Here is a 14,707-nt window from a genome sequence, read left to right on the forward strand (position 1 = left end):
ATAGTGCTGTCCTGTTACTGTTTCCCAGTGTCCACTTTGTGTGGGTAGTTTACCTTTTGTTAATAACTCCAAAAACTATTAATAGTCATAACAACTTACTCCGTAACGAGCACTGGAGAGCTGTGGATATTATAGAACAACTACAAAAACTGTAGTTTTTAAAGAAAGATGCAATTTTTCGCAAAAGTTATATCTGAGAAAGGCTTCATAATGTTTTTCTTTTGTTTTTATTTTGCAACTTCGATGACCAACTGAGCCCAACTTTTTGCAGGTTTGCTTTTTGTGCATTTGCTTGGACACCATGTGAGCATACCATAATTAATATACACAATGTTTTTAATTCGATGTAATTATTCTTGTAGGCTTCTTTAGTATTTTGTAAACTCAGTGACATAAATATCGGGGTCCTCACCCAGCCTCGTTTGTATGGAATCCTATCACGTAATTGTGACATTGTATTATGTTGTATTGTGTACAAGCAAACCGATTGAGTGGAAATAAATTGAACTGTAATGAACTGAACTGTCACCTAACGTTTGAAAGCGTCCAACTGGCAAGTAACTCTCTGAAGAGAGACATGTCCCCTGTCTCTATCCGTAAGAATACCGGTTGTGCACGGTCAATGATTTATTATGACGTTATGATAAGTCCAAGCAGTTTGTCAGATTGCACTTGTAGTTGCCCTGGATCTGCTCTTGAGTTTGACTTTCTCTATTTTATGAAGCTCTTTAATTTTAGGCCCTTCTTTAATGCCATAAAACTCGGACCTTCGACACACCGTATACGTGAGCGGAAAATCATTGAAAAGCAAAAGACGATTTCCGTGGTAAAGCAGCGGCAAGCAGCTGAATTATTTATAACCCCTTCTAACAAGCGATTTTTGTCGGAACGCACTGTCTTGGTAGTAAAACGGGGTAAAAGGTTTCATATTTTCACACGTTTTAACATAACTCTTTTACCTCTCCGCCTATTCAAACGAGTAAAACGGTTTCCTGAAGTGTTATTTTTTACAATAGAATTAATCAAAACATGATATCAAAGAAACCCCCACGTTTTAAGGGGTTTCAAAATTGTGAGTTTGGTTTGTTTTCCCATTGGGCAGCTTATTTTAGACACCACAGCGCGTCGTTTGTTTACCGTATTTCCTCAATGGAGTACTATTTTAACCGAGTAAAGATCCGCAACATTTTATTCTTTCCATTGATGTAAAGTATACTCTGATTGGTCGAGAAAAAACTCACCATATTTTTATAAAGAAATATTGGCCAATAAGTTAGACCGTCTGATCTTGTGTCAAACAAATACATTTCCCCACGTGCGATTTGCACTTCGGCAGTCTGCGACACTCTCCATTCTTTGCCCGATTTCATGCAATTAAACTGTAAGTATGACTCTGGAAATAACATTTTGTTAATCAGTAACTAATCAATTATTTGGTGAGTTAAACAAATAAGTTGAATGTCTTATTAACGTTGAAAATATCGAGAAAACATTTCAGTTCTAATAGCATTTATATTGCGATTTTGTCTATGGCATGAGAGACGCCACGTGTTTATTGGGGCGTGCCATTTTGAACAAAAGGTTTGTACTGTGAATGTGTACGGGGTATCTTTTGTTGGTAAAACACTGCTCTTAAAGGTCTTGGGTTCGAATCCCACCCGAGTAATGAGCCTGCGATAAATTTGTTTCGCAGAGCTCGGGAAAGTACCGATTATATATTGCTAACACACATCGGTGCATAATAAGGGTAAAACCAAAATAAGCACTGATCACTTGTACAATGTTGCATCGAAGCAGTGATTGAACTGCTAAATATTAACTTAGTTAATGATAAATTAAAGGGATCGTAGGTCCGACGGACGAGTGCACATCTCCGAACAGATTGTGCTAATCCGCAAACTGTATTCCAGAACAGAGTTTTAGGTATAATGCAGAGTAATACCGAGTCGAGTAGTAAAGTTCAAAGAGAACAAAATAGAAATTATAGGATCCCAATCTTACTTCTCTTACTTCTCTTGACCAGCTATATAGTTGGTATGAGTCAAGGAATGACGCCAATTGACCTTAATTGACCTCGATTCGTCATAACCCCCCCCCCCCCCCCCTTCACTGTGAACGAGGCATGATGTAGTCTTGAAGTCAAGACGGTAATTGTTAAGCGCGGTGTGTAGTTACAGCGCGGTGTTGCTGCGGGGACGATACACACACCCTCGATCCCAGTATGTGTGTGTGAGTCAGTCGCAATTAGAGCTGCCTCGCGCTACCTACGACTGTTGCATGTGTAACATCGCACTGTGACTGTTGCATGAAAGGCAGACAAATAGGCAGCGCCTAACAACTTGTCATCAAGTCTAGACATGATGTGGGAATCTAATAACATATTCCGGTGTGACGAGTCAGAAGTTGAAGGTTCACGTCCTAATGATTTCCTTCCTGGTTAGCGCTTGGATGCATACTTGCCTCTATACAGACATGAACAACTCTAAAACGCACTCAAGGGATCGCAATATAACCTAGTGCGTACTTTGAGATAGAACGACAATGGAACCCGGCTGTTTTCATCCGTATCGTTTATTCTGCTTGAACATCTCGATGTACGACGGGTGAAAAAATGAATCGGCCCGATTGTTTCTACGTCGTTTTCAGGTACTTTACCCATGTAAATAAATCGCGTCGTACTTATGGAAAGATAGATGTTTAACATTGGTACAGGCGGTTTCGAGCGAGTGTCGTTGAGATTGACTCATTCGGTCGTCACGCTTTGCGGCTCGTGAATACCGCTAGATAAAAGCCCAGAGTAGGATAATGCCAGATGTAACTTTGATTTAACTTATTTATTTCCCACTGAGATTTGCAGTGTAGCCAACATTATGTACAGTTACCTATGAATGAAACAACACTACATGATGTACACAACATTATGCACAGGTTGCGTGCATGACCAGAAAGGTTGCTGGTATCACCTTGAACCTTGGACAGACATGGAAAGCTACGTCACAGCACGTTTATCTAACGACATCATTGTATTCAATGATACCATTCGGCATGTAAGACCAGTGTCTGCCTTTTAGGGTACCAGACTAGGTCCTTGCTTGAAGTTTAGGGGCTGGGATGAGCGAAACAGATAGGCTTCATTTATCTGTGCGTTGCGTTGTTGCATCACGACGGACAATCCCTGCAGAACAACCAAACGAAACGTTGAGTCTCCGCTTATATCAGTATGATGTTCAACCTCCTGCCTACCGTTCGAACACAAACTGGTTTCGCCTTTTGTGCCCTTTTGGCGGTACTCTGTTTAGTGGTGAGTAAACCAGCTTATTCTATTAAACTTAAACTAATGTACCTGTTATATAAATGTACCGGGTGTATGTAATGCTATATATGGATAAGGAAAGGCCTACTCCCGGACTCTGGATCAAAGCTTGAGCTTAAATTGAAAAAAAAAGAAGAAGAAGTTTATCCACACCGTAAAAATAGCAAATTGGATAATAATGTACACAACTGTAAATATTTAATATTTTTATGTCAACAGACTTTCATTCAAGAGTAGCTAATGTCTATCGGTTTAAAGTCGCCCCAGGTTGACTGTGACAAAAACAATACAAAGGCAAACAGGCAAAATATTCGCAGTGTACAGTCTAATCAATGTTCATATTATTTTCTAAATATTTTAAAAGTACGTTTTTTTATTGATTAGTTTATTAATGTTTCAAGAAAAGAAGTACAAATCTGAGCAGAATTATGACGTATTAACGTAGGCCTATAGTTGTACACTGTTAAACATGTTCCTTATTGTATGCAGATAATCTCTTACATCCCGAATGGCGAACTCATTGGGACTCATCGACCTCCAAAACCCAGTCCAAACTTCGTATCCCATCAAATCACACACGAGGTGACCCTAGTTTCACCAAGGTACGATTCCATTCGAATTGGCGACCTTCTCCATTATCACATCCACTCCAAACTAACAGACACTGGCGGTGAGTTTTACCAAGCCACGTTATCATCACAGCACCTCCCCAAAGCCAGTACCGCCGGTCATTTCGTAGATCACACCAACGGGACCTATAGTGCGTATTTCTACGCTGGATGGAGCGGCCAAGCAACTCTTTCAATAGTACAAGTATTTACCCGCGAAGCAGTTACGTTTTTAAAAGATGTGATGTGGAATGCGGAAGATAGAGTTGTATGGCAGGGCTACTTCCACGTTGAAAGCGCCAACACCAGTACGAAGCAGTCAAAGACCGCTTTGTGTACACTACGTAGTCATGGGAACTGGTCGGGAATGTGTGTTTATCCGCACCTAAAAGCTCTCGGTAGCACTGTGTTTCTATGCGAGAAACTGCCGGGGATTGACTGCAACTCTCTGTATGCAACCAAGAGTGATAGTACTCTGATAGAAAAGAAGATGACCGAGCTAGCAATTGGAAAAGAGAAGCTGTTTGACAAGTGAGACATTTCTGTTATTTATTATTATTAATATTATAGTGGCTTTCCTTTTTAACGAGCCACAAGATGTACGCAAAATGTACACAAACGAAAACATTTAATACATTTAAAAACGTTGCATTTTATGTAAGAAGTATATGCTTAACGTCTTTTGTAATACATTTTGAACTTTGTATACGTATCTTTATTTCTATTTTTTTTTCCCCCACAGAAACCGAGATTACCGACATCAAATTCATGTGGAAAATTCAACCATTACTATATCGGGTACTGTATCTCTAATGTAGCTGCAGCAACCACATTTATAACGACAGTTTGTTGCTTTATTTATCCAATGCAATACTGAGTTCTTTTCAATCTCCGAGGAACTAAAATTGATTCGCAATCACAAACCCTTTATGCGAGTCCCATTTCCCACTGACAGGCGTCACAAGCTGTGAACATTGTATTGAGTTTTTCCCTCCAGTTGCAATTCCCAGACAACTTGAATTTACTTGATACCCTAGACTGGACTATTCCACTGAGGAAGGGGGTCAGCTCCCACCATTTAAGGGTCAGCACACAGCATACACATCAAACCCTCCCAGAAGGTCTTATAACAACATTCTTATAGCAGCTTTGGTTCAGTAATCGGGAGGGTCGGTCAGTCGTTTGTTACATGTACCACACTTGTAAGATTAAAAATAATGTTTTTAATAGTGATAATTCTTTTGCCATACAGGAACATTCCGGGCCGCAGCTAGCACAGCGAAACTTCCTAGGTGTTTACCGGATGAGAATTTACCACCGAGCCATGGTTACTGGATTGAAGACCACTGGATTTCTCTAATCTGCAGTATAACCGACTGGACGAGTCTAGGAAAGCTGTCGTCATGCTTACGTAATAAAAACCTTATTCTTTTAGGAGATTCAACGACACGCCAGTGGTTTGTATTGATTCATAAACTTTTGCTAAGTCCCTTCAACCGGGGGAAAAACGAAAAGAACTTTACGTGGCGGCGGTATCACAGGTCTTTAAACGCAACCATTTTATTCACGTCTCCACCTCAGCTGGTCGGTAGTCTCGTAGTCTCCATTGATGAAGTCAATTATGAAGTAGATATTTTAGACGGATTAAACGACTCATATTGCAACTACATAATTCTTATCAGTCCCTGGGCGCACTACACGCAATGGGTGAGGTCAAACTACGTACAGAGGACGCAACTCATACGGAAAGCGCTATTACGCCTGCGTAAAAAGTGCCCTGACGTAAAAATCGTCTTGAAAGGTTCGCACGCTCGAGACCACAAGTCATTCTCGTCAGTACTGTATTCTAGCGATTTCTTCCTCAAGGAAATTGATGAAATTAACCGCGAGGCTTTCTCTGGAATTGGGGTGTGGTACTTGCCGATTTGGGCGATGAACATGGCGTACCCTACAGAGAACACAATCCATATGCCAGTGCCCGTAATTCTCGAAGAACTAAGGATGTTTTTCAGCTACGTGTGTGATGAGAATAATGAGCAATAACCGGGAATTTGTTTGCTATGTTTATATATTTTTCGTGTTTACGATTTTATACATAGAATACAAATATCAGCGAATGTTCTATAGTGTCTTAACAATTAGAATAAGAAAAACGTGACTTAAGCAATATACTTATATTACAAGCATTTGTGTGATGATGTCCAGGACTATTTAGTACTATCGGGCCAACGAAATGATTTATTGAGGGAATTATAATATTGTTTATTTCAGTAAACACAAGTTAGGCTAAAAGGTAACACACTTCGTAAAATAGTGCGGTAAAACAATTCTAAAATGGTTTTGTCTACGCCAAATGAGCAGCTTTTCAAGTACAGCTGTTGACGTAGTTTACTATGTATTATGCCGTTTTTATCAAGGTTCATAATATTAACCTCTACTACAGTTCCAAAGGTAGTTATATTATTCCTGGTACTCTTTCAATTGACCGGCCGATAACAGTAACAGCTGGTATGACCGTCTCCTCTTTCTCAAATCAATAACAAATTTCTTAGTTATATTCACATTAATTTCAAGGTAATTTTCTACACACCATTTTAACACAATGATTTATTTCGCTGTTGTAACGTTGTAATGAGTACTCTGTGGAAGAAATACGACCAACTTCATCAGCATTTGATGATCAAGTTATCAATGTCTATTGCTCAGGACATTATTAGACAGGACACAAAGAAACCTTGTGGGGCATCTCGTGTTTGAAAGAAATGGTGAGATATAATGCAGTTTAGCTTTGCCTGTTGTGTCCGGTTTGGTAAAAAAACTTTGTATCCGTAAAACATTAAATAGAATCTTCATTAAGATCAAAGAGCTTTTTAATAAAGTGAGACTGTGTAGAATAGAACACACGGGATCAAGTCAACGATTAAGTCTGTTTAAAGTGGTCCCAAAGCACTTCTCACTCTAAAAAGATAGTGTATAGCCTGCTGATCCAGTGTAATACATTGTCTTGCATGGCTAAAGACCGTATCTATAAATAAGGGAATAAAAGGGTAGAGGAGAGTTCTTAAACTGACTAAATCCGGCAAGGTCGTGGCCGTACGATAAAGGCCCGAGCCGAAGGCGAGGTTCTCTGTCGCACGGCCACGAGCCTGTAAAGTTATAAACGGTAATTTAAGAAAGAGTCACTACTCTTTTATTTCCTTTCATTAATGCCTATTTGGTTAATATGCGTAATAAAGTATGAAACTCTGTAAAACTTATCCGTTTTGTTCCGACGTCCTTGAGCATGACTGAGACAGTTTTCGGATATGCATTCGTGCGTGTAGTAATATGCATCTCAATGTATCCGAAAACAACCGGTTAAAAACAGCTCCGGCTGGTCATTATCAACCGTTTAAACACCCCAGGTGACACACTCCTTACCAATAGGAAAAGCGAAACTGTCTGGGTTGTTTATGAATATAAATCACAGTTCGTGTACAAATTCATATGTGAACATTGCTTCTGTTGGTGTTTATAACGTAGCACAACAACATTCTGCCAAAATTAAAGTTTCTATCATAATGCTTTCATATCAGTATCTATTTTACTCGGTTACTCTTTCCACAAAAAAACAACACCATCAAACATTTTCTCCTTTCCTCTTTTTATTTTGAATAGTTCTGTGTACCTTTTATTTCAAATTTAGGTTATTAAATACATTTAGTGCATCACTTTATTAATGGTTACAATAAATATGAAGATTTAACCCCCTACCTATACCCACATCTTTTAATACTCTGGGCACTAGTGGATATTGTCAAAGATCAGTCTTCTATCTAGCTGTATCTCAACATATGCATAAAATGACAAACCTGTGAAAATTTGAGCTCAATCGGTCATCGAAGTTGCGAGATAATAATGAAAGAAACAAACACCTTGCCACATGAATTTTTGTGCTTTCAGATGCTTGATTTCGAGACCTCAAAATCTAAATCTGAGTTCTCGAAATCAAATTCGCGGATAATGTTTATTCCTTCTCGAAAACTACGTTACTTCTGAGGGTGCCGTTTATCACTATGTTTTATACCATCAACATCTCCCCATTACTCGTTATCAAGTAAGGTTTTATACTTTGAGTAATTACCAATAGTGTCCAAGTGGACATTTATTAAAGGCAGTGCTGCCTTTAATTAATGTATCTGTTAAGTAAACAATTATATTACACTGTGACCTTTTACTACAACCACGTTGCCAATAAACTTTCATTTTTTTTTTTTTTATAATGTCTCCTCTCATTTTGATTAATTTGTGTTAGTTCAACCTATCTAAGATTAGAAACCTTAAACATATTTATTTCCTGTATCTCTGCCAGCTCTTTAATTAGTGTTTACCCTCGCCGTGTTTAATTCTTGGTGTACCGGTTATGATTATTTTAAACACATTTTAACTGTATTTTCTCCAAGGTTTTATAATTTTTATCACTGTACGGATATTAATATGTATTCTTTTCAATTGTTCAGCGCCCAGGAGCATGTTTCAAGGACAGGCGCTATATAAATTGTCATTATTTTTGATTTATGTAATCTTTCTCACCAGACAGTTTCCTCAGGCGTAATTTTTCGCCTTGATTTATAACAAAATCGTTATTTTCATGATTAATATTTCAATTGTTTATTTCCCCTTATTTTCACATGTGTATCTAACTCCCACACCCAATGCTCTTTCAAATCTGTCTCATGGTTTTTTACTTAAAAACGTGTCTCTGTGCCATCTTGCGTGACGCAAGGATAAAGCAAGACCGGTAACCTCATGATATTGGTTTTACTAACAGAAGTTTAACTCACTTTCGATGGAGTGTTCTTGCACTGCCATACACCGTTCAAACCCAAACCTAGAAAGGTCCAGAGTTCGATAACCCCCAAAGAGAATCAACTCAGAGAGCCCTCTTGCGACAGCTGCTGATTGCATGGTACCGTGTCCGCCAAAGGCCGTTGCCATATAGAGATTTGTGAATGCTGGATGACCACCAATGATTGAGTTGCTGTCATAGCTGTTTGCATCGAAGGCCCCGCTGAAGCCCTTCATAACCTGCAACACGAGAGGCAAGAGGCTTGTCAACAACATGAAGAACAACAAGAACAACGACAACAACAACAACGACAGCTTTTCATGATCATTAATAGTCAACTATAGGCATATCTTGAGGTTTCCGATCATGTATTTTGTTGTTGTCTTGCCTGCCAATTGGTTACAATAATGATTGATATATTGACCATTGTTGCTGTATGTTGATATGGGTAAAAGATGATTAAAATAACCACATTATTTTACCTTCATCTTCTTCATTTTTGGAATACGATGTGACAGCTCTGGAAAGATGGCGTCATTGTACAAGTCGTAATCTACTTCATTCCAGGCTTGAACAACCTACAGAAGAAATCATTCCAAGCGATATTATTGAGCATTTGGCCCGTTTGCTTCCCTCAACGCCGGGTTTATTCATTTTTTTGATCAGATGAAATTTCCCTTATGCAATTGATTTGTTTGAAGTACACGCCTTATAATCTTCCTAATTATTATTAGTATCTTGTACTTTAAAAACACCCGGGTAAAATCCTTGACGTGTGTTTCAGGGTTTCAGGGGCCTGACTTATTTCGAGGTTAGAATGACCCGGCCGACGGAACATGCAGAAGACGGTTTTAACTAGGACTGCGGTGAGCCATTGACTCTAATTTGTCAAGTTCACGGGATCCGGGTCAATACTGACCTGGAGGTTTTCAGAAAACCACTACCTAGGTCATATAGTTCATGCACTGCAGTCAACGTTATAATATAACCATCCCCACGTTGCCAGTGGTATACGTACCCCTTCCTTTGGACCACGACATATGACGAAGTGATCATGCAGCTGTGAATCTGGCCTGAAATAGGTACCCTTTATATCCACAAAGAACGGCAGTGTGTCTACAGGGCCCAAGCCACCAGGAATGTGTACGATGAAGGCATGACGTACTACAGCTTCACTTGGTATCGGATAGTGTAGAAGTGACCCTACTGGACCCTCCCCTACACCCATTAATCTGGCGAGAGCCTTGCTCGCTGCACCAGCAGCAAGAACAACGGCTGAACTTCGTATCTCGACAGTTTCATTCTTTGTGCTGTCTGCCAGCTTAACCTGAAGATAAAAACACAAAAGAGTTCCAAGTCAGCTTTCTCTAGAGGACGATCAGAGCACTGATCGAAAATTTGAGTTTGAGAGTGAGACCAACAGTCATCTTCAGAACCATCCCCCAACTCATTTAGAGACTATCATTACAAGGACTGTTACTGCAAATTAAACTTTACTATAATTATACAATTCAAATATTGTTCTTAATACCGGGTTTAACGACCAACAATCTTCTATGGAATGGAACAAGTTAACTTATATTTATTAAATGCAGTCGCGGATTGCGCTGCTTAAATACATAGTACTACAATTGGAGCCACGTCAAAGAGAAACGCTACTGCGTGACCATTGTAGAGCTGTTTACCTGAACCGACTGAACTCTTCGATCAGCCGTTTCACAATCATAATCAAGATTGGAGTCTCCATTAATACCCTGGATACCAAAACCAGTCACACGACCATGTATGAATCTACATCCTTGCGACTGGGATTTAAGTCGAAGGGCAGCCAGCATTTTCGTCGAGTTTAACCAACCCTCATTTTTCGAACCTTGTACGGAAAAAAACAGAAATCGAGAAGTAATAATACTATGAATAAAAAAGCATTGTTAAGACCTCGATCTCCACGTTTTCCTGATTTCTTTATAGTGCTTGTTTGGTTTTCAAACACGCACCTGGGAGTTCGTCAGATGCTTTCTATAAGCTATTCTTTGCAATAGAATGTGTATGAGTGCAATGGTGCAAATAATTATGTTCATGAGGCGGAGCCGAGTTGAATGGAACATTCCAGGTTTCAACGAATTTATTTGAATCAACGAATATTGGACATTTTGAGTGATAGTGTTCGAAGTGAAATTTCGTAATTAAATATTGCTGTATATATAGGTTTTCTCGGCCAAATACGGTAAATGAGCAGCCAATTAAACCACCAAGCTATTCTATTTCGCGCGAATTCGAATGCTACTGAAAAGGGTCATTCAATTTCGTTTTATGATAAGTCAGATGTAATGTTGCGTCATTCGATTTAACAAAATAATCATTCAATTTTAACAATTCATCAACGCAGCATTCAAATTCACAGACGCTTCTTGAGGCGTGTGTGTCACGGAAAAGAACGACGATACGCTAAATTGAACATAGTGCTAAAAGAACTTGACTCGACTCAAAACGAAATTGATTGGGAGAATTCTGAATTTGAAACGCAGTAACAACTGGAGAGGCAAAACAGCTTTAATTCTAACGAATGAAAATAAAATTGGCTGCTCATTTGCCGAATTTGACCGAGAAAACCTAAAATAAATTAGAAGTATTTCTTCACTGTTCATTTATTTTATGAGTGCATGGCTTGTTCGTCTTTCTTACATTTTGTTGTTTGGAGCCACATCCCGTGGTGTGACAGGCTCCCATTGTTAAGTTGAGTTGGTCAATAGCCTAAATCAGTTGAATTTATTCCTTCCCACTTCAGTGGCTTTGTGATTCAAGGTTTTGTGTGTATTCTTTTGGAACCATATTCAAAGGTGCCTTGATGGGAAAAGTAGTAACAGCCTTGGAACTAGTTCACGCCCATGACCCCCACACAACAGGTTCCGTCTACCCCTTCTATAGATGGTGGAATGTTTTCAGTGTGTTACTCGCGTTGTAAGCTCAGGAACTGTGTACTGGTTTGTAAATCCCTTAATCTTTATCCACTACAGCGTACGACTTACCGAACGATCCAAGGAGAACATCATCTGTGTGGACCCACGGGTATCTTTCCTTGATCATATCTGGTGTCAGCAGCTCAGTATGAGCCCCTAACTCCCTAGAACAAATTACAGACAATCGAATAAATTGTAAATGCTGTATATTAATTGTATGTTCTTTATAAACCCTACTTAATTGGAAATTTCTAGAACTAAATTCAACTAACTGAACCCAGCAATTTGTCAGCATGATTCAGATAACCGAAGGGTTTAGTTCTGACCCTTCAATTATCGGGGTCAGCCTGACCTCGCAACCCGGGAAAGGTTTAATTCTGACCCTTTAATTCCCCAGGTCAGCCTGACCTCGCGACCTGGGAAAGGTTTAGTTCTGACCCTTTAATTCCCCGGGTCAGCCTGACCCTGCGACCCGGGAAAGGTTTAGTTCTGACCCTTTAATTCCCCAGGTCAGCCTGACCTCGCGACCCGGGAAAGGTTTAGTTCTGACCCTTTAATTCCCCAGGTCAGCCTGACCTCGCGACCCGGGAAAGGTTTAGTTCTGACCCTTTAATTCCCCGGGTCAGCCTGACCCCGCGACCCGGGAAAGGTTTAGTTCTGACCCTTTAATTCCCCAGGTCAGCCTGACCTTGCGACCTGGGAAAGGTTTAGTTCTGACCCTTTAATTCCCCGGGTCAGCCTGACCCCGCGACCCGGGAAAGGTTTAGCTCTGACCCTTTTCAGAGAAGCTAGAAACACAAATCAATGACTTTAATGTTACATTGAATTATTCTATTCAAATTACCTTTGTAGTTTGTTGCCCGTTACCATCTTCTCGGCGATAGTTGGGTCAGAGGTCAAGAAAAGGTAGCCCTGTTCACGCCACTCAACATCCGGGACATCTTCGCCTTCAACATGAAGATATTTCTACAAAACCGGGAACCATGTATAGCAAAGGTTTCAAACAAATAAATACACACCTCCAACAATAAGTGAAAAGAAGCAAATATAATCATGCATGGAGCAAGATGGGATTCGAACCATCATTCTGGCGACTTTTGTGCTTGACCAAAATAACAGTGCTTTTAGAAGCTGATATGGGAACTGTGACGTCATGATCAAAGCAAACTGATTGTGTATACGGAGTTATGAACTGACCCAGTTACAGCCACGCCCTAACATTATGGAAGTTTAGCTGCATAACGGTACGCGAGTAGACATGTGAACATGAACGTGAACGTCAAAAATGTTGTAAAAGTATAATCACGTTTTAAGTATATATACGTGAAGATACTATTTCCCACGTCATGTGCAGACGACATACGTGAGCCTGAAATGAGCCCAAAGTGGTGACGTCGCCTGGAAATGACACAATTTTCTGACGTTCACGTGCACGCTTTTGCTCGCATAAAGTACAGCTATATAAAGCTCCGTACTACCGAGAATGCGCGTGCTCGCTGTATAGATGAAAGGTCAGAATTCCATGTACAATCTGGCCGTCTTTAATAATGACAACACCTGACCCTTTAATCACGACAATACTGCCCCTTTAACCAAACATATTGCTGGCCTACCTGAGCGTTTTTGACGAAGTTAGAAGTAAATAATGGCATCAGGATATTCTCTGGCGTCAAAAACTGCTGACGAATACCACCAAACGAACTGAAGGAGGCAGTTTCTGCAAACTTTAGCAAAAACACAAAGTTTATAAAATGAAAGGAAAATACTTAATGTGACGGAGAAGGCTGCTATAGAAGCTTCAGCTGACGTAATAGTTATGTAAGAAAGAAGGTAATATACTTACGTTGTCATCTCCTTGGATGACCAGTACCCTGAGGGGAGGCTGTCCAGGGGTACGCCTGGCAGCATTCATACTCCCCAAGAAATAAGCCAAACTTGTCCCTACTATTCCACTCCCGACGACTACAACATCAGCCTCTGATGGTACCTGCTCTGGCGTAATTGGTTGTCTGTTCAACCCAAGTGCTGAGGATATTCCCCTGGTGACCATTGCTGCTTGATTGTACTTCCCATTTGCCCGCTGTAAACATCCATACCAAGGCCTGTGTTTTGTAAAACAAAAAGCACATGAGAAAACTTGGTGAAGTTTGTGATACACTAATTGAGAAGCCATCGCGTAGGAGTTATCGGTCACAGTAGCGCATTAACAAACATTCAGTTAGGAAGTTATGTCACGTATAGTGCAGTGGGTTATGAATATTGCTTTATCGTTGGATGGGGAGTCACAAAAGCCCTTTATATAGACTAGCGGGATGCCGCGCTTCGCGCGGCACCCCGCTAGGATATAGAAGCGCGGCACCCCGCTCGGATATAAAAATCCTTTACACAAATATTTCGAAATGTGGGTGTTATACGCCTCTCTCAATATTTATGCATGGCGTCATAATTCTAACCCAAAATGAAGCTATTTCGCACGTCCACCACTACTTGCAGTGGCTGTACCCACCTCGTTTTGGGTTAGACGACGTACCTTATGCATCTAGAAACTATAAGGCTCCCCCGTGATCCTTATAGGGGTCTAATATGTTGGGCCTCCCTAACGTTACACGTTTTTCAAATCAGCGTTGATAGGTGAAACTGACCGTGAGCCAGCAATAACTAAAGTTTCTTTTGTACTACACTACCAAAACTTTCTCTACACACTCAATATACATTCATAATGCTTGCATTTCCTTTTTAAAAAACATCGTAAAAAATGACATTTTTACGTCCCACGAAACATAGCGTTGCTACAGCACTGTAAGTAAAGCGAGTTTTTGGAACATGCTGTGTGCCACAAATCTAATTTATCTACTGTTTTTTTTCGGGGGGGGGGGGCGGTAAGAGCGTAGGCCTCTTTTTAGTTTATTCTCATCTGAATTGGTCTTGTAAACTTTCTGGTCAATAGACTGCATGTATATCGGGAGCACTTAACGTGAACGACAAAAAAGTGTTTTGCAGG

General features: G+C 40.1%; 2 protein-coding genes across 2 annotated transcripts; one reads left to right on the top strand and one right to left on the bottom strand.

Annotated features, from left to right (window-relative positions):
• The first annotated feature begins 2,479 nt into the window (after positions 1 to 2,479).
• Positions 2,480 to 8,723, top strand: LOC139945509 (NXPE family member 3-like). Its single transcript, XM_071942882.1, has 4 exons — positions 2,480 to 3,301; positions 3,803 to 4,452; positions 4,664 to 4,719; positions 5,174 to 8,723. The coding sequence occupies exons 1-4, from the start codon at positions 3,221 to 3,223 to the stop codon at positions 5,962 to 5,964; spliced, it is 1,578 nt and encodes a 525-aa protein (XP_071798983.1). The 5' UTR covers positions 2,480 to 3,220; the 3' UTR covers positions 5,965 to 8,723.
• A 1-nt stretch (position 8,724) lies between these two features.
• Positions 8,725 to 13,879, bottom strand: LOC139945510 (FAD-dependent oxidoreductase domain-containing protein 1-like). The gene is made up of 8 exons (XM_071942883.1): positions 13,550 to 13,879; positions 13,320 to 13,430; positions 12,551 to 12,672; positions 11,776 to 11,870; positions 10,435 to 10,619; positions 9,768 to 10,076; positions 9,232 to 9,327; positions 8,725 to 8,988 (listed from the first exon to the last, which is right to left on the bottom strand). The coding sequence occupies exons 1-8, from the start codon at positions 13,877 to 13,879 to the stop codon at positions 8,725 to 8,727; spliced, it is 1,512 nt and encodes a 503-aa protein (XP_071798984.1).
• Positions 13,880 to 14,707: the final 828 nt, after the last annotated feature.

Source organism: Asterias amurensis, chromosome 12, assembly GCF_032118995.1.
Source record: "Asterias amurensis chromosome 12, ASM3211899v1".
Lineage (NCBI taxonomy): Eukaryota > Metazoa > Echinodermata > Asteroidea > Forcipulatida > Asteriidae > Asterias > Asterias amurensis.

Coding starts and splice junctions, on each gene's coding strand:
- LOC139945509 (XM_071942882.1), top strand. CDS start 3,221: ATGATGTTCAACCTCCTGCCTACCGTTCGAACACAAACTGGTTTCGCC. Junction 3,302..3,802: donor TGGCGGTACTCTGTTTAGTG/GTGAGTAAACCA, acceptor TATTGTATGCAG/ATAATCTCTTACATCCCGAA. Junction 4,720..5,173: donor TTCAACCATTACTATATCGG/GTACTGTATCTC, acceptor TTTGCCATACAG/GAACATTCCGGGCCGCAGCT.
- LOC139945510 (XM_071942883.1), bottom strand. CDS start 13,879: ATGGCTTCTCAATTAGTGTATCACAAACTTCACCAAGTTTTCTCATGT. Junction 12,673..13,319: donor ACTTCGTCAAAAACGCTCAG/GTAGGCCAGCAA, acceptor CCGGTTTTGTAG/AAATATCTTCATGTTGAAGG. Junction 8,989..9,231: donor CAAAAATGAAGAAGATGAAG/GTAAAATAATGT, acceptor CTCGTGTTGCAG/GTTATGAAGGGCTTCAGCGG.